Source organism: Magnolia sinica, chromosome 14 (assembly GCF_029962835.1).
Source record: "Magnolia sinica isolate HGM2019 chromosome 14, MsV1, whole genome shotgun sequence".
Classification (NCBI taxonomy): Eukaryota; Viridiplantae; Streptophyta; class Magnoliopsida; order Magnoliales; family Magnoliaceae; genus Magnolia; species Magnolia sinica.
The window spans coordinates 75,775,885-75,795,596 of record NC_080586.1 but is presented as its reverse complement, the minus strand read 5'-3'; the positions used below and the strand labels follow the sequence as shown (position 1 = coordinate 75,795,596).

General features: G+C 40.0%; 1 protein-coding gene across 4 annotated transcripts in view; it reads left to right on the top strand.

Moving 5' to 3' along the window:
- LOC131226246 (transcription initiation factor IIA large subunit-like) overlaps positions 1-5,582 on the top strand; it is a 46,808-nt gene extending 41,226 nt beyond the window's left edge. For 2 of the 4 annotated variants that reach the window (XM_058222029.1, XM_058222027.1), the window contains 2 exons: positions 2,903-2,986; positions 5,264-5,582. In XM_058222029.1, the coding sequence (XP_058078012.1) occupies positions 2,903-2,986; positions 5,264-5,287 (108 nt within the window). In that variant the 3' untranslated portion in view covers positions 5,288-5,582. Of the gene's footprint in view, positions 1-1,995; positions 2,085-2,902; positions 2,987-5,263 lie in introns of all 4 variants that reach the window. The other 2 variants (XR_009161698.1, XM_058222028.1) reach the window with 2 other exon arrangements.
- Positions 5,583-19,712: the final 14,130 nt, after the last annotated feature.

Sequence of the window (19,712 nt, the reverse complement as noted above, 5' to 3'; positions counted from 1 at the left end):
AATCTGCAACACCTAAATGCAGGTACTGGTATGGACACTGACACAGAATCGAGGATACAATCCTCCATCTCATTTCTCAAAATTTAGGACATGAACACTTACTGATCCATTTTTAGCATGCTATTCATGTTCTAGTTCTATGACTTGAAATACTTCACCTATTCAATCTAGTTTTGTTAAACCGGTTACTGTTTATAATCTTTCTGGGATGCAAAATTTTATTAATATTTATGACTTTGTAGAGTATGTAGACATGTTTGATGACAAAAGTGAAAGAAGATAGTCAAGCAGTTCAAACATAATAAACCAGGAGAATATCCAAACAAGGTTTTAAATAACAGGGTCAATTGGAGCATCGGCCAGGCCCAAAATCGGCATGATACAGTGTGTATCGGATTATATTGGACCCATATCAGCCGGAGTTTTTCTTTGTACAAAAGTTTGGAAAAAAATATCAGGAAAATAGAAGAAAAAAATGTAAAACACCAGAATCTATCTTCTTCTTCTTCATTTGTCTTTAACATGTATTCAGTGGTTTATCAGAACATTCATTGTTAAGAATGCTATCTGTCTGCATGACCTATTGAAAGTCAACCAAATAGGCCCTACCTAATTGAACACAAACAAGCATGGTTTTATAGATTAGGACGAGTGGTTACATGTATCTAAGACTGGGGATACGTAAACATGTATCAGTAAATATTGCTGTATGAGGGAAATGTTAGGAAAAAGGTGAAATTTTCTGTGCGAGTTCAGGAGATGTTAAAAGACACGTTTTTACACATGTTGGAATCAAAATATTGCAAAAAGCAACTACACATAATAAATTTCAATTTTATAGGGACCTAACCTTGTGTTGTCAAAAAAATCGGTATAAAATAAATAATAGAATTTGTACCAATCAATAAATCGGCCAACACTCAATAATATATAAAATTTCCACGTTAGTTAATATCGAAAAACTTTTTTTGTTTTTTCCGACATAAAATGGAAAAATTAGAAATTCACCAAATTTCCCCATTTTCTCCTTAAATGTTTTTTTTTTTGGCCACAATCCATATCAATGCATGAGATTCATACATAGACATGGATTTCCATTGCAATTCATGCTAACGTTTGAAAAAAAAAAAAGGTTTCTTATGGATTTTTCGTCAAATTTGAGTTCCTGCTTAGTCTTTGTTTCGAGTTGAACTTTCTCCCCAAATCCAAACTTCGATTCAATAAAAACCAAGAGTGCTTGAAATCACCCAAGGAACAAAATTCCCCAAAAAAAATAAAAATAAATAATCAAAGCCGAAACAAAAACAAAAGATAAAAATCCTAAAAAGTGGAGATTTTTGAGGTTGGAATTTTTCCAAATATTCTATCAATTTTTGCCTATTTACAGATGTTTCCTTGGTATTGGGGATATTATCGATGGTATCACGCCGACGCCAGGGAACTTTTTTTAAGGATTCTTCTCAAAATATTGATAATATTGCCGATATTATCGAAAATATCAGTAATATTTGGAAAATTTTAAACTGTCAGCAGTTTTGGTATCATTGACCTAGCAATACCAATAATATAGGCGATTTTTGGAACTATTCTTAGTAGTGGTGAACCCCTAATGATTAGGACCCATTATATTAAAATACAATAAAAAGAAGATGAAAAATTACTGATAGTTTCCCCTCCTAACTTTTCCTCAAATGGTTCATTCCACTTTCAAATTCATTGAATATCACTCAAATCTTGTGTTTGGATCCCCAAAAGAAGCCTAGATCTAGCACAAAATGTGTTTTTGAGCTTCCTCTGTGGTTACTGAAGAAACAAGTGAAAAAAAATAAAAAAAAATAGAGAAATTTTGAAATAAATATTTAAAATGGGGCCTTTGTGGCCTTGTTTGTCTGTATCAGTCATATCTGATACAAACCTTTCTTTTTCTTCATGGACCGTTCACCATTGTATCATGTAATGGGGATGGCCAATGTGGTTATGGCCATATTGTAACAGATTTTCAAAAACATGATATACAAGCATCCTAGAGTTCTAATGCAAGGAGCCTTGGTGTGGGAGGTTCTAATGCATCTGCAGTTATTCAGGTACATTTTTCTATGAGCTATTATACAGGGCTTGGCCTGATAGTTTCTAGAGTACACTATCATTTATTTAGTTGTAGTGTATATATGGTTACACATACATTTTTCTGCTAGATATCATATAATGTTCAGTCCGTAATCAGTATTCATAGGGTTTCAATATGAGTAGGGCCTGTTATTCATTGTTCCAAACTGTTCACATGATTGGTCCCTTTGAATAACACCCAAGAGTGGAAGATCCTAGAAATCAAATATTTTGTTTTAGTTGCCTATAGGCCCTTTTGGTAGTTGTTTTCTTAACCATCTATTTGCCAGTTTTGGGGGATTTTTTGTGCATGTGTCATCCCTTGTGGGGCCATAATATCAATGGTCTGGATCACAGAACAATGGGGCTGAACTTGCACAAACTGAAAACCCTATCGTGCTTTAGGAACTCTTGGGCCAAGCATTTTATGATACCTCTTTTCCTATACATCATGCATATATGAAAATAAGAAAAATGAAATAATGCATTTCTCCATACCACTATATACCAGTATGGATGTGTTGACATGTCTGGTTTTTTAGGGACCCAATATCTCACAACATTTAACGTGTCCTTACCTAAGTTGCATATACTGAGGGAATCAGAATTGACAGTTTGTGACCTGTGATTCTATCTCAATATTTCTATTGTTTTATAAGTGCATGAGCATAGATTACACGATATGCTGCAAGCTACTGGTAATTCAGACTATATGTAGGTTCTTCACATGCTATGACTCAAGTACTTGTCAAAGTTGAATTGATATGGTTCTCTAACAGCCTTGGCATGTTCACAGGTAAATAGAACCAAGAGCAAATGGAAATGTATTCTCAAGGATGGAATAATGCACTTGAACAATAAGGACATTCTGTTCACAAAGGTTAATCTTAAGCTCTTATATCCTTAACATCCCTTGTTTAGTTGTTTTGATCATCCTTTTACTCTGTTGTTGGTAATGGAAAAACCACCAGCAAACAGGAAAGATGCCCTTGCATCCCATAGGCCACCCCACCCCACTCGAGCCTGGTGTGAAAATGCCCCCGCATTAATCACCCCCGGTGAGGTGCATCAAACACGAGACCTCCTGCTCTGATACCAATTTGATGCAGGACAATTAACTACTTGCTCTAAAAGCTCGCTCTGATAGAGCATGGTGAATTAATCCCTTTATCTCATAGCCCGAGCCCCAAATCCATGGGTTCCGCCTCACACGAGACACCCACCTCACACGGCCCCCAAATCCATGGGTTCCGCGGGTCGCCCACCCCACTCAAGCCCGGTGTGAAAATGCTTAAAATTAATCACCCCTGGTGAGAAAATGCCTAACATTAATCACCCCCGGTGAGGAGTCTCGAACACGAGACCTCCCGCTCTGATGCCAATTTGATGTAGGACAATTAACCACTTGCTCTAAAAGCTCGAACTGATAGAGCATGACAAATTAATCCATTTATCTCATAGCCCAAGCCCCAAATCCATGGGTTGGGTCCTTTAGCTGAACCCTCCTTGTGGGCCCCAAATCCACGGTTTACGCCTCCTCGTGGGCCCCAAATCCATGGGTTCCACCTCACACGAGCTACCCACCTCACACGGGCCCCAAATCCATGGGTTCCATGGGCTGCCCACCTCGAGTGTGCCCCGCATCCCACAGGCCACCCTACTTGATTCCAGTGTGAGAATGCCGCCCCATTATTTCCCTAAATCTTTTGAGGACTATTTAATATTTAAAATATAGTAATATATTAGTGTTGATGAGTTGGGTCAAGTTCGATCTACTTCCATTGAGTTCTTTTGGAGCTTTCTGGAACGAGTTGGCATAGTTGTGACTATAGTTGACAGTCATGACCAAATCGATCTTTTCCCTAGTCCGGATGAAATCCAATCAGGTCGAGACAAATTGAGTGTTTCTTTTTTCTTTTCTTTTCTTTTCCTTTTTTATTTTTCCAACTTTCTAAACTATGATTATATCCATTAAACTGCCTTAGTCTTCAAATCCTTTTTAGCCTGGCATGAACTGTTACACTCCATTGGAAGCCTTCATCAAGTGATTCATGCAGTGAAAATTTTCTCAGTTCTTTTATCCAAGATTCAAACTCTGATGCATGTTCTAGCTTTTTTGTATTCCTGTCATGTTAAGATAGTCTTTATCTTGCTTCAAGCACATTCTCCCGTCTGATGTTCAGCCATCACAAGCACGTGAGTTGCAATTCCATGTAGGCTTGAAAGACAACTATCAGGTGCATAAACTATACACGTCTGGTGTATAGTTGATCATCCCCCATCTCTGAAATGGTCAGGTATAAGCTGTACACTGATATTTGTGCACAGTAGATAATCCACCATCCATGTGATTAGTTGCCATCTTCTTGAAGCAGTCTAACTATCTCAACCTCCATTCATGGCTGGACAGTGGATGGTGGACAATGCAAGTAATAGTATGTTTAAGAGAAGTGTAATGCTCCAGTGGTACTCCATCATCATCATTTAAGCCTTGTCCCAATTGATTGCCGTCAGCTCAGGGTATACCAAAAACGGTTATGTTTCAGCCATAAAGGCCGATACGTATCAGTAATAGCCAAGGCCGTTATGCGATACGGGTCTGAAGCGGGGCGGGTTTGAAAAAATGGAATCATAACGGCTGATACAGGTTGTAATGGCCATTATGGCACCATGACAGAGAAGAAAACGTTAAAAGAAAAAAGTAAAAATATATATATTTATCTCCCATTTTTATTCTTCTTCTTCTTCTTCTGTTGCGACTGCAGTAGCTGCTCCAGCTCCTCCTCTTCTTCTTCTTCTTCTTCTTCTCTCTCTCTCTCTCTCTCAAAAAAAAAAAAGAAAAAAAAGAAAAAAAAAAAGAAAAAAAAGAAAAGAAAAGAATGTCAACAAAATCACTATTTTCCACCCTTCGGATTTCAAGAAGTGGTTATTAGGAATCCTCAAATACCATTTCCACTGTATTTACTGTGGTTTGGAATCCATAATTACATTTTCTCACGTCTTCACCTGAACCCCAGCATCGGATCTTTTCTGATTGGGGTCCAAACTTGGAAAGTTATTCAACTGATTAGGAAGGAGATACGACTCGGTGTGAAATCAGTTCTACTTTTTTTTTTTTTTGGTTCATATTCTGACTTCTCTGGTGTAACTATGGCAGGCGAACGGGGAGTTTGATTTTTGAGGCTAAGGTTGAGCCTGATGCACTAATCCCACATGGCCCCTCGAGTTTTTATTATATTGTCTTAATTCTTTTTTCCTGTTGTATTTGTTTGATCAGTTGATTTTCCTGTTCACATTTGTAGGAGTGAGAAGAAAAAAAAAAAAAAGAAAAGAAAAGAAAGAAAAGAATAGAAACCCTGAATTTTGTAAGAACCCCGTCTAGATATATTCTTAATTTTATATGAACATTGAGTGTTAATTAAATTGACCATCTTATTTGGCTCATTTCTGATAAATGTGAAATTGAATATTCAGAATCTTGCTTGTACGGAATTTCATCCAGTTTAATTGATGTATGTTGGGGCAGGTGTTAATGTTTGTTCCTTTCCATTAGTTTCTTCATTTACTATCAGATGAGGATTTGTAGGGTTCTAATGCGGCAGGACGCGACTTGTGTTTTTATAGGCCAAGCCAATATAAGCAGAATACTTGTTTTGGTAATCCAGACCGTTGATTTGTTTCGCCCCACTATGGATGCAGGATGCCTAGTCTCCCATAAGGGAAGATCCTAACCATTCGATCAGTGGCTTTCTAATCAAGCATAAAGAAACGGACAGCATGGTTCTAGGAAAGGTCAGATACTAGAAGGTTAAGATCTGAATTGGATTTTTTTTTGGGCCATCCCTTGCAGGGCCCAATGAGCGGCCTGGATACCAGATCATGGATCCCACAGTTAATGAGTAATGCTATGATCATTTACCGTCCTATCCCAACAAGGAAGAAACAGGTATAGAGATCTCTTCATACACCATCTTATTTATAGAGAAAACAAGGAGACAAGCAGCCCTAAATCTATGGGGGTATGGGACATGGCCCAACAAGCCCGTGCCATATCCAACACTTCCACTCAAGCTGGAACGTGATATGACACAATGTTACGAAACTGAGAAGAGGGGATGACTTCAGCAAGGACATCTACTAACTGGTGTGTAGAAGGGACGGGCAAGAGGTATATGACAACTTGCAAGTTTTTCATGCAAAGTGCCAGTTGACTTTGATGTGTGGAAGGGCACCTGTTGCCGCTGTTGCCGTGCTTCAGTGGTAGACTCAGAAGAGTTTCAACTCAAGGTCATGGGTTAGAGCACCACAAGAGACTCAGAAGAGTTTCAACACAAGGTCATGGGTTCGAGCACCCTTTGTGGTGCGAGTGTGGAGTGTGGGTGTGAGAGTGTCAATGTGAATTGCAGCTTGGTTGTCTCAAAAGAGAAAACTAAGGGGGTTGTTTGGCACCATGGTTTTGGGGCGATTTGAGGGGGTTTCAAATCCCCTGGTTGTTTGGCACCATAAAGTAAATGGGGGTTTTAAATCCCCTCAAATAGGGGGTTTGAAATCCAGTGTGAAAGCTTGGATTACATCTAAAATCTTTTCAAGAGTTGCATGTGTAACGTGTGTCACTAGACTATTAATCTATTGGACACATGGCAAACTAATGATATCCCAAAACAATTAGATTATCAATTGCATCACTATAATTACTTTAATACGTGATCAATGCTGTCCAAACATTGTCCATGTAAATCAACGGTTAAAAATCGTTGGTTAGTCGCTTGGACGTAATCTTGTGCCTGTTGTCCATCGAGACTTGGAATTTCATCATTTTCATGCAAAGTATATATTTCAGCAGGCTTATTACAACTATTGTGTCAAACATTACATGCGTTCACTAATTAGAGATATTAAAGTTGATTTAGTAATTAAATTCGGACCCCTGTAAATATTCTATGCATAGCTACTATTGGATTAAAGTTGATTTTGAATTCAGGGTGCCAACACAATAAGAGGATTTCAAATCCAGGGGATTTCAAATATAGGGGGTTCCAAATCCACGCTCCAAAACGGGCCCTAAGGTTGTTGCAGGAAAACTTTTGCAAAAGAGAAAACCATGGTTGTTACAGGAAAACTTAACCGAGTGTCGTGAAAAGAACTATAAAGCCAAAGTATATTTGCATGTGGTATAACCCATAAACCAGCAACGACCAATTGTTTTTTGTTCTTCCATGAGATGAGATTCTTACCAATGAAGGTACAGTAGCCAATAGTAGAACGGGGATCATTACACGAACCTGCTCTATCAGCATCACAACAGGGTTGAGATTCCTACCAACCAATGTAAAGTAGCCAATAGTAGAGCAACAATCATTGCATAACCCTGCTCTATCAGCATCACAATAGCCGTAGGAGTGCAACTACAATGGAAACTGCACCAATTTGTTTCTGTCAACACTTGGTGGAGTGGGAAAATGCTCTTTTCCCTGACGGGGGTTCTCCCAAACACCTTGGACCCAGCACTAGATGGATATCTCTATACCAGAAGCTGAGTGTAGCTCACCGGTGGTCCACCGAATGCTCCTCCTATCTCTTAGCAAAGATCATGTGAACGTGCATCGGGCCTTTAATTCATCAATTCCTTCGTTTGCTTCTTTCAGAGATAAGGGAACGGGATTAATTTCTTCGGGAAACCCCAATGACTCTTAACTAGTAGAAATAATCCTTTAGAAGGATTCCTCGAATCAATCTCTCCCTTAAGAGGATTACAAGGAATCCATCCGTGTTGTAACACCACAATCACGATAATAAGTCTCATTTCGAACGTAGTTACAGATTGTAACTAGAGAGGCAAAGATTCTCTGTCAAGAATCTGTGCATATTGAGCATGTTAGTCGGAATGCAACTCATTAAGAAACTAAAAAAAAGGCGATTTTCAAACAACCATCTCTTCCTAACGGTTGCAAAGAGAGTAGCATTCTTCTATTGTCAACCATCGATCCCCATCCCCGACTAATTTTTGTGGTTGCATGGAATTAAACAACCATTTCTCTCTGCCGTCAGCTAGCAAGTGTCAAAACTTTGTGGGACCTACCATGATGTATGTGTTTTTATCCACACTGCCTATCGATTCTGCCTCATTTTTGGGCATGATTGAACGTCCACCGTTAAATACTTCCTACGGCCCACTGTAATGTTTACTTGCTATCCAATATGTTGATAAGGTCATGCAGACATGGATGAAGGGAAAACACAAATTTCAGCTCGATCTAAAACTTCTGTAGCCTCCAAAAAGTTTTGGGCAAGCATACAATCTCTAACTTTTTGTGCGGTGTGGTCCACCTGAGACTTGGATCTGCCTCATTTTTGGGATGATGTCCTAACATGAGTTAGAAAAATGTACATGGACGGCATGGACAAAACACGTATATTATGATGGGGCCCATAGCAAAACTGCATCCTGTTAAAAAAAGAGCATGATTCATCAGGTAACAAGCTCATCAAATCACTTAACAGTCATCCACCAGCCTATCGTGAAGCATATCATAATGTATTTTTTAAAATGACAAAAATTCCTTTTTATTTTTTACTAACCCTACAATCGCACGCCCCTCCCTGTCAAAAAGAAAACCAAAATCCTCTTCCTCACCGTACCCACCGACCACATGTCCGAGCCAAAAGCGTGTTAACGCAAATTACATATATACAATTTCTGTATAGTAATGAAGAAACCAAAATGTTAAAGACAGGCCGAAGCACGTGTGATCATGTTATCGTTAAAGCGTTATTTGCCTCTTCTCAAAGTGATTGAGAATGTTGATAGGTTGCAGGCAATTAGCTTCTGGGATACGATGAGCCTCTATGTAGTTCTGCGTTCAACACACACGCAGAACCACAAATGGAACTCTGTGCACACAATTTTGTCTGGCAAATATATATAAAAATCCTTAGATTAGGGAGAAGATTAGAAATTGTAGTTGGTTTATATCATTGCTTTGGTATATTTCTTGAGGGCCGCTGGCTAAGGTTCGTATTGAACCTTGCTGACTTGATTAGAAGTCATTGTTGCTCTTCTTATTGGGTCGTATGTCAAAGTGGTTCGAGTTGTTGGTGATGGTCCAATGAACCACCTAGCACTGTTTATATAGGTCATAATTGTTGGCCGTTTTGGTCTAGGGTTATAACTCCATATGACCATTTATGGTTGTTGGAGAGAAACTAGCCATTATGTGGTTGTTTTTGACTGTTATGCATGTGGGACATAATCATTAGTTTCTGTATGGTTTGGTTTAATACTGCATGGGCATTTACACCTTTCTCAAACGGCTAGTTTTCAGCCTCTATAAAAGACTGACTAGTCTCATTCAAACCATTCAGCCATTTCACTCCAACCACCAGACCCATAGCCTCTGTTGCACCGCGACTCACACTGGTTCGCGTAAGGTCGCAGGGGAGCGACCAATCTACTTAACATGTGTGAGATGCTTTACACGTGGGGTGGTATAGACACCCCACCTAAGGCTGACAAGCTGATCAAACCCAGTCACCCAGTCAAACCTAATCAACTTACCCTATCAACTCATCCAATTAACTCAACCCAGTCAAACCAGACCCAAACAGAGTGAACCTAAGAGGACTAAGGGGTTGCACCATATGCCAACAACCTCCCTGCGAAAGTAGGGAGCAGACCATATAGTGGGGCACTGCCCACCACATGTCAGCTCTCTTGCCTTGGTAGGAGAGAGTACAAAATATGTGAAGTTGCCCCAAATCCAGCCGTAATTGTATGAAAATGAGAAATGACTCCGCTATCTTTTTCTTAAGCCAAAATTACAATTTTATCTTTCCATCTACCCGTTGAAATCTTGCCATTTGACAATATCAAATTCAAGCCATTTAAGCCTTTTCAACCCTAGATTTCTCATCAATTACTAGAAACCTAAGCCAAGAGGTTATAAATAGCCAATCCCCTTTCATTCAAAGCGCTTAAAAATTCCTTAAGTCCATCCCATCCCTCCACCAAGGATAAGAGAGAGTATGAAGGAAAGGATTCTAGTGCAAGTTAGCCTAGTCTAGTATACCCCTCAGTCACTTAAGCAACCAAAATCTCAATCCAACCTTTACGATAAGACCATCCATTTTAACACCCAACCTCGATTGGCTTCGTCCAAACTACATCAAGCATCAGGCAACATTTATTCCCTTCTCAACTCCCATGCTCATCACATCCATCAGCATTGCATAGCATCTCCACCCAATTAATTCGAGCATATGCTCTGTAGCTTGTCGAGTTATCGGATCCTACCTACCAGAAACTCAAGTTAACAGGTTATTACTTCACTTCGACACCGCTTTGATATGTTGTTAAAAGATGTCTTAAATCTGGAAAAGTTCGACTATCCCAAGAAAGTTCAACTCAAAGTCCATCAACAAAGTATATTGGAATTTCCGTGATCCGACCAGTAGAAGATCCCTTCGACTGGTCAAAGCTCTGGCTTGACTAGTCAAAGGTTATGTAGACTGCACATGGACTGCGTAAATTTGAGTCGGTTTCCAAACTATTCCAAGTTGGTGCGAAAGTGGGGTTTCTTAAACTACAAATAGGAGTTCCTAGGGACATTCTAAAACATTCTAAAACTTTCTAAAGAGATTCCAAGGGTTTCTAAAAGGGTTCTAAGGTTTGTAAAGGGTGTAGCAAGGGTGAGATTCGAGGTTGTTCGAATCGGGTAAGTCCTCTCTCTTTGTAATTTTTGTTTAATGGTGAAGATTTGTCGCTTTGTGTCGTGGTTTTTTCCCGAAACGGTTTTTCACGTTAAATCTCTGTGTTCTTCTTTGGTTTGCTTGGTGCTCTTAGATTGCTATTCTACATCCATATCTGTGTGATTCCACAGCATAAATCCCAACAAGTGGTATTAGAGCTATCGTTGGGGCACAGATTTGGATTTGCAGGATTAATATCAATGGGAAACGCCAAGTTTGATATTGAGAAGTACTCAGGCAAAAATAATTTTGAGTTATGGAAGATTAAGATGATTAGTCTATTAACCAAGCAAGGCAAAGCTAAGGCTTTTGAGGAGCGAAAATCAACTATGAAAGATGAAGAATGGGATACTCTTGATAGTAATGCTTTAGCCTCCATCTGTTTATGTCTCACGAATGAGGTTCTCTATAATATTTTGAGGGAGAAAATTGCGACAAGTTTATGGGCAAAGTTATATGATATCTATGTGAAAAAATTCTCTGAAAATTGCCTATACTTGAAGTTACAGTGGTATAACTTCAAAATGACAGAGGGTGGAGATCTAGAGGCTCATATCAGTAACTTTAATAAATTGGTTTGCAATTTGCTGGATATGGAGGAAGTGATCAAAGATGAGGAACAGGCATGTATGTTTTTGAAGTCTTTTCCGGCATCATGTGAGTCATTCAAGGACACAATTTGCACCGCAAATAAAACCCTGAGTGTCAATACCATTATCTCAGCCCCTTGGCCCTACAAGGGAAGGCCATTATAAAGCTAAACGGCAACATGTGGACATCTTCCGATGCACTAATTATGGGAGGCAGGAATTCTAAGTGAGGTACAGGATCTTCAAGATCCAGATTCAAATCCAAGGGCAAGGGCAAAGGAAAACTAAAGTACTAGAACCGTGGGATGTCTAGACACATGAAGAAGAATTGTACCAATCATAAAGTGAAGAAAGAAAACTCATAGGCTTCTTCCAAGAAGGCCAATGTTGTCACATCTGATGAAGAGACAAGTGGTGGTGATGTTTTGTCTGTGTCCATGATTGGTCACTTGCACGACAATCATAAAGATGAATGGATCCTTGACACAGGAGCATCATATCACATGACTCCTCATCGGAGTTGGTTCGCCAGTTGCAAGGAATGCAATAGTGGACAGGTCTTTATGGGCAATAACAATGCCTGTAATGTTGTAGCTATTGGCACAGTAAGCATCAAGATGTTTGATGTGATGATGCGTACCTTAACTGATGTCAGGTACGTTCCTGATATGAAGAAAAGTTTGATTTCTCTCGATGACTTGAGGCTATAGGGTGCAAGTTCACTGGTATTGATAGTGTTGTAAGTGTTATGGTCTCATGCTCCTTTGGTTGTCAAATTTTGTTGTGCCAAAACCTCTATCTGTGTCTTGTGTTTGTATGTTGATATATATATATATATATATATATATATATATATATATATATATATATATATATATATATATATATATATATATGTTCAAGACACGACATCACAATGCTTCAAGTCAAGTATGGTGATCGACTTCAAGAAATGCAAGGTCATGTATTTTGTCCTCTTCTGTAAGCATCAATGTTCAGAGCTACATCGATAAGAAGAGTGTTTGTTCAAGACTCAAGTGCACTTCAAGATTCAAGTGCAACTCAAGATGAAGTTTAATTTCAAGCTGTAGAAGATCTCAAGATCAAGCTACATCAAGTAGAGATCTCAAGCTTCATAAGGTTCAAAGGTCAACCTTCATCTGAAAGAATGAAGTTTCAATGTTCATATTTCATGTCGCAGGTATGAATGACATTAGATTGACCTTAGGGTAGGTCATTTTGTATACATAATTCAAACTGAATCTTTTTATACGAATTTGGTCTGTTCTAAGACTAGTCCTGGACCTTGTTCGACTAGTCCTGACACTGGTTTGACCAGTCCAAGAAATTTCACGACCAGTCCTGAAGACTGTTCGACCAGTCGTAGGAATGGTCACGACTCGTCCTTCGACCAGTCCTAGATCTAGGACTCGAACTACAACAACCAATCCTGGTTTCCTACGACCAGTCCTGGGTCAGATACGACCAGTCGTAGGTGGTCTAAGACCAGTCGTAGAAATCCTAAGACTAGTCGTAGAACGGCTTTTCATATAGTGCTCAAAATTTCAAAATGTCGTTGGTTCTACGACCAGTCAAAGGGTTCCCAAGACTAGTCGTAGAGGAGATTTTTGCATCTATAAATTGAACACGAATTTCAGACATTGACAACTCGATTCAAGAAAATTCAAGGCTCCACTCTGAGATAAGTTTATGTTCATTTTAAGCTACATTGTGAATATTTAATATTCTCTTTTGTTAGCTTTTCTTATTTGAAAAGAGGAATTGCTGTATTCCGTCTTCTGGAAATCAAAATCAAATAGAGCTACGCCCAATTTGTTTTAATTTAAAATCAATTAGAACCTAGAACCATTTTTAAAGTGAGTATTAGACATTGAAATTCTATATTCGAACTTCTACTCCAATTGGTTCTACCGGGTGTTCACTCCCCAAGTATAGGGTTGTGATGTAGTAATAAACTCGGTAAGACCGAGGTCGAATCCATAGGGACTGATACCTGTACGTTATCTGAAACCAAGTAGAACTAGAACTAGACTAAGATGTGATCTAAATCAAATAGAATTTCAGAAATAATTGTAGAATAATTATCTAAAACTTTAAACAATTCAGGGAAGGGAAACTAGGGATTCAGAGGATCCACTTGTAGAGATCAGGGAGAAATTATGCCTGCTTTAGAAATCATGGAATTTAACTAGACTTCCTTTGATATAGTTTTCAAGAGGTGAAAGGTATATGAATTAGAATGGATTCCATCACCAAGCCATGCCCAGGAGACAAAGTAAACAACAGAATTAAACTAATTACCAACCAACCAACAATGTATGAGGATCAGGAAGGGTACTGTCATCCTACCATGCCCATGGGACAATGATGAACAACAGGGGTTCCTGACTTCATAAACATAAAAAGGGAAAAGAAATACTAAAAGCTATTGCAAACCCATTGTAATTTCAGTCACAACAGACCATAAAAGACTAAGAGAAGTATTCCTTTAATAATCAACTATATCAAATTCAGTTTAGAAATTTAAATTAAAGGCATAAAGTAGGATCTCCCATCTCGCTACAGGCTTCACCTCTTAGCCCTAGCTAAGAGGTTTAGCCACACATGATATGGGCTAAATTCCAATTAAAAAGAAGAAGAAGAAAAAGAGGAAGAAGGAGAACCGGGTCAGCTCCCACGTCCAGCAGCCCCACGGTCCGTTTATAGCGGAAAAACCACTGCTCGTTACAGCAGAAAGCCAAGCTTCCTGACGTGAACTCCCCTCCAGCAGCACTCTCTTCACCTCCTTTCTTTTCTTCCGTTCCTTCAAAACCAAAACCGCCACCCTGCTCCCACTTTCCTTCACGTGTCTGCCTCCAGCCGACCTCCGTTTGATGCCCCTTACACTTTCTCTCTCTCTTTTTTTATAGCACTCTCGTCGGAGCCGAATTTCCGTCCTCCATGCGGAAGTCTTACGCACAAGAGACTGTGTTGGAGTCGGAATAAAGCAGCTTTCGCAGCAACAGGCGGAGGACCCGCGATCAACCCGCGTTTGGCGCAATAGCCGATCTGTTTCGGCTATCTGATCCGTTCGAATTTCTTGGACAGGGTCAACACCTTGTCATCATAAGTCTGGATGGTCTGGATCATCGACCTGATGTTAATCAGAAGCGCAGAAGGGCCCACAGCGGCCGGGTTTCCTGGAAGTCCGCGAAACAGGGACCGCCTAAGAGTTCCGCTGGATCCTAGCGGGGTCCTCGATCAGGCTCAGATGAGAAATCCACTCCGTCCATTTGATTCCCGCGAAAAACAGGTTAGGAAAAGCGGATTGTAGATTAGATTCCGTGCGGCCCACTGGATTTCTCCTTTCACCGTTCGTCCTGTGTTTGAACGGTTGATTTCTAATCTATACTGCCTCCTGAAATTATCTCTCCTAGGTCCACGTTAGCTGCGCTGTTAGAGTCTACTGAACGGTTCAGATCGACCTGAAAACCTCGGATGGTGGCCCACTACAAGATCACAGCGATCGGTTTACAAAACAGAGCCTTCTCTGTTGCGTGCGGGAGCTTGCGGTCAAACGCTGCTTGACCGCTCGTGTTGGTTCAGTGCACCGCGCGTCTTCAAGTATATGGTGTACACGCACTGCAGCATAGGGTCCATTTTGATATATTCATGAAATCCGTTCCGTCCATCCATTCTGTCATATCCTATAAACCGTCCATACCAATTTTGAAGTATATCCAGATATTAGGCGGGCCCCACATAATGATTAAAGGGGCTGATCTGTCCGTTGGGCCACTTTCGGAGGGATCTGAGGGTTGAAATCCGTCATGTACGGTTAATTTGTGGTCTTCAGGCCATATATGGAGTTTCAAACTGATCGGATGGTGGGAACCCTATGATCTTGCATTCTGGACACTTTTCAGGCCACTTGAGCTTCAGTTCCTCAATTTTCTTGGATCCCTAGCATGCACATCCGTCGATCTTGGTCTCCTGGGGTCCGTCCCTTGCCTTGGTGCATTCCGAACGTTAATTCCATGCTTTCAGCATCCCGATCCAGTCCCAGCTCACAATTCTACCTTGCAACAGAAACATGATTAAAATGAGCTATTAAACGGAGCCATGTTCATAAATCTAGGCAACAACTGGGTCTGATATGCAATATTTGACCCTCAACACAACCCCCAACCAGCATTTTGCTAGTCCCGAGCAAAGTATGCGAAAAATAAGTTGAGAATTATAAGACAATTTCTACAAACTCAAGAGAGTTATGAAAAACAATTCAGTATTCGAATTCTAAGATTCATGAATGTTGGCATTACTTTCTCCTGAAATCAAGCTCATGGTAAACTCCATAATCAAGCTCAAAAATTAATCCATTAATTAGAACAATTCTAAACATTGAATTCCATGGATGCATAGTCTAATCTCGAATTATCAACATTAAAATTCACTTCTATATTTAAGGATATCCTTGGTAACCAATAAGAGGATTCACGATAACCAGAACTTGCCTCACACATTATCGTTTTATTCTTTTAATTTTTGACTTTTACATTAGAAGTAACGCCAAGAAGAGGGACCAAATCCTTACCTATAGGGAGCAAAACCTAAAGTAAAGACTGTACACCCAACTCTTTTTCAAATATCATCCATGGGGAATCGAATCCTCACCTATAGGGAGCAAACCTATGGTGAAGACTGTTCACCCAATCCATTCAATTTTCCAAGTTGATTCCTTTCATGTTTAGTGATTACCAAGTTAATCCTTCAATATCGAACTGAAACCTTAATATGCACGCAAGATGTGTCCTGCGAATTCATGTCTCAATCAATGTTTACAAATTCTAATAATGGATTAACAATTCAAACTTAGCTGTGAAATTTAATAGATAACTGAATCCAAGAGTCATAAAGTACCAACATTACGCATCTTGAAATTCTAAGTGCCCTAGATGGCCGTCAAAATCACTTCGAATTCATCAGAAAGCCTGAAAAATTAAAAATTTTCACAACTTTTGCTCAAGACCAAGAAACACTCATTAGGAAACCTAATCTCCCACCCCCAACCAAAAATCTACATTGTCCTCAATGTAAAAGAAATAAACATGCAATGCACATGGGACAAAATAAGTAAATGAGAAGTGATGGGAAGATAATACCTGAAAGAATCAAGAGGCTGTCCATAGCTATTTACGTAAAAGGGGGTCAGTACAAAAGAGAAACCAACAAAAGTAAAGATAAAATCCTACCTATACCACTTTCGCAGGTGCTCTCGATTGCATTTAGCATATGCAACAAGCCTTTAAACCCCTAGGTTGCCCCTAGTGGACGAGTTGTAATCTCGTGAGGGTTTGCAGTAATGTTACCCACAAACATTGAACTAACTAATGATAAAAACGAAATGAAATGAAGAGTTGGGTTGCCTCCCAGGAGCGCTAAGTTTACCGTCTTCAGCCAGACAAATAAGACAACTACCCTAGTCCTATGAAAACAGGAAACCTACCTATACCTCCATCAGACTAGGAGATCAATCCTGGTAAACAGGATCAGTCAGAGGCATGGACATGTCCTCTGAATCAAATTTCTCGACAAATGGTTTCAATCGATGTCCATTAACTTTAAACTCCTTGCCATTGTTGGGATCTCTTATCTCAACGGCCCCATGAGGAAAGATAGTAACAACAATACAAGGGCCGGTCCAACGAGATCGAAGCTTACCCGGAAAGAGATGTAATCGAGAATTGTACAAAAGGACCTTCTGACCAGGCGTGAATGATTTTCGCAAAATGTGTTGGTCATGAAATGCTTTCATCTTGTCCTTGTAGATTCTCGAATTATCGTACGCATCATTCCGGATTTCTTCAAGTTCATTCAATTGAAGTTTGCGTAGCGAGTCAGCGTTGTCCAGATTGAAATTAAGATTTTTGATCGCCCAGTACGCTTTATGTTCCAGCTCCACAGGCAAGTGACAAGCCTTCCCATAGACAAGTCTAAAGGGAGACATTCCAATAGGAGTTTTAAAGGCAGTACGGTATGCCCATAAGGCATCGGTCAATCGAATTGACCAATCCTTACGATCAGGGTTAACCATTTTCTCTAGGATATGTTTGATCTCCCTATTAGAAATCTCAGCTTGTCCACTTGTCTGTGGATGGTATGGGGTGCTCTCCTTATGAGAGATACCGTATTTCTTCATTAAGATCTCAAATGGTCTATTGCAAAAGTGTGAGCCTCCATCACTAATGATGGCTCGAGGCATTCCGAATCGAGAAAGGATGTTTTCTTTTAGGAATTTAATGACCGTGCGATGGTCATTAGTTCGACACGGAATCGCTTCGACCCATTTAGTGACATAATCCACAGCGAGCAAAATATACAGATTTCTAAAAGATTGGGGGAATGGTCCCATGAAATCGATGCCCCAGCAATCAAATGCTTCAATGATAAGGATGGGATTCAAAGGCATTATATTTCGACGGGACAATGCTCCCAATTTCTGACAACGCTCACAAGCTTTGCAAAACTCATGAGTGTCCCTAAACATAGTGGGCCAGTAAAAGCCACACTGCAGAATCTTGGCCGTGGTCTTTTTAGCAGAAAAGTGACCACCACAGGCCTGTGAGTAACAGAAGGAGATGACGCTCTGATGCTCATCATCTGGTACACATCTCCTTAGAATTTGGTCTGGGCAATATTTAAATAAATAAGGATCATTCCAGAAAAAGTTGCGCACCTCGGTGAAAAATTTCTTCTTATCTTGCGCAGTCCACTGTGTCGGTATGGCACCTGTAGCAAGATAATTAGCAATATCAGCGAACCAAGGTGAATGGGAGACTCTGAACAGTTGTTCATCAGGGAACATATTATTGATATGGGTCGCCTCAAGGGAATCAGAGGTATTAAGGCGAGAAAGGTGATCGGCCACTACGTTCTCTACTCCATTTTTATCTTTAATTTCCAAATCAAATTCTTGGAGTAGAAGGATCCATCGTATCAAACGGGGCTTAGAATCATTCTTAGAAAGAAGATACTTAAGTGCCGCATGATCTGTGTAGATAATGATCTTGGATCCGATCAAGTAAGACCTAAATTTGTCCAAGGCGAACACTACAGCTAAGAGTTCCTTTTCCGTAGTTGAGTAGTTCACCTGGGCAGAATTTAAAGTTCTACTTGCGTAATGAATGACGTAGGGCCTCTTATCTTTTCTCTAGCCTAGGACTGCCCCAAGAACATAATCAGAAGCATCGCACATAAGCTCAAAAGGAAGGCTCCAGTCGGGTGGCTGCATGATAGGTGCAGTGGTTAACGTGCCCTTAAGCTTGGTGAAAGCTTCCTGGCATTGCTCAGTCCACTTGTATAGAGCATCCTTTTGAAGAAGAGTGCATAAAGGACAAGAGAGGAGACTAAAGTCCTTTATGAATCGCCTGTAAAATCCTGCATGTCCTAAGAAGGATCGCACGTCTCTGATGTTCTTGGGTGGAGGTAGGTTAGAGATAAGATCGATTTTTACCTTATCTACCTCGATTCCCTTGGACGAGATGATATGCCCAAGGACAATTCCCTTCTGAACCATAAAATGACACTTCTCCCAATTAAGTATTAAGTTCTTTTCTTCACATCTTTTCAGCACACATTTAAGACTTTCCAAGCATTTGCTGAAAGATGGACCATAAACAGAGAAGTCGTCCATGAAGACCTCTAGATATTGCCCCACCATGTCAGGAAAAATACTAAGCATACATCGCTAAAAAGTGGCAGGGGCATTACATAGTCCGAATGGCATCCTTCGATAGGCAAAGGTGCCGTAGGGACATGTAAATGTGGTCTTTTCCTGGTCTTCAGGGGTTATCTCTATCTGGTTGTAGCCCGAATACCCGTCAAGAAAACTGTAATAGGAATGACCAGCTAACCCTTCCAGGATCTGATCAATGAATGGTAAAGGAAAGTGGTCTTTCCTCGTGACGGTATTCAACTTCCTGTAGTCAATGCACATTCTCCAACCAGTAGTGACTCTAGTTGGTATGAGTTCATTATTAGCATTGGCTACGATGGTGATTCCGGACTTCTTAGGGACCACTTGAGTTGGACTCACCCATTGACTATCAGATATAGGGTATATAATACCCACATCCAATAGTTTAAGAACCTCGACCTTAACCACTTCCTTCATGTTTGGATTTAGTCTACGTTGTGGTTGCCGATCGGTTTTTGCATTATCCTCAAGATATATGTGGTGAGTACAAATCGAGGGATCGATTCCCTTGAGTC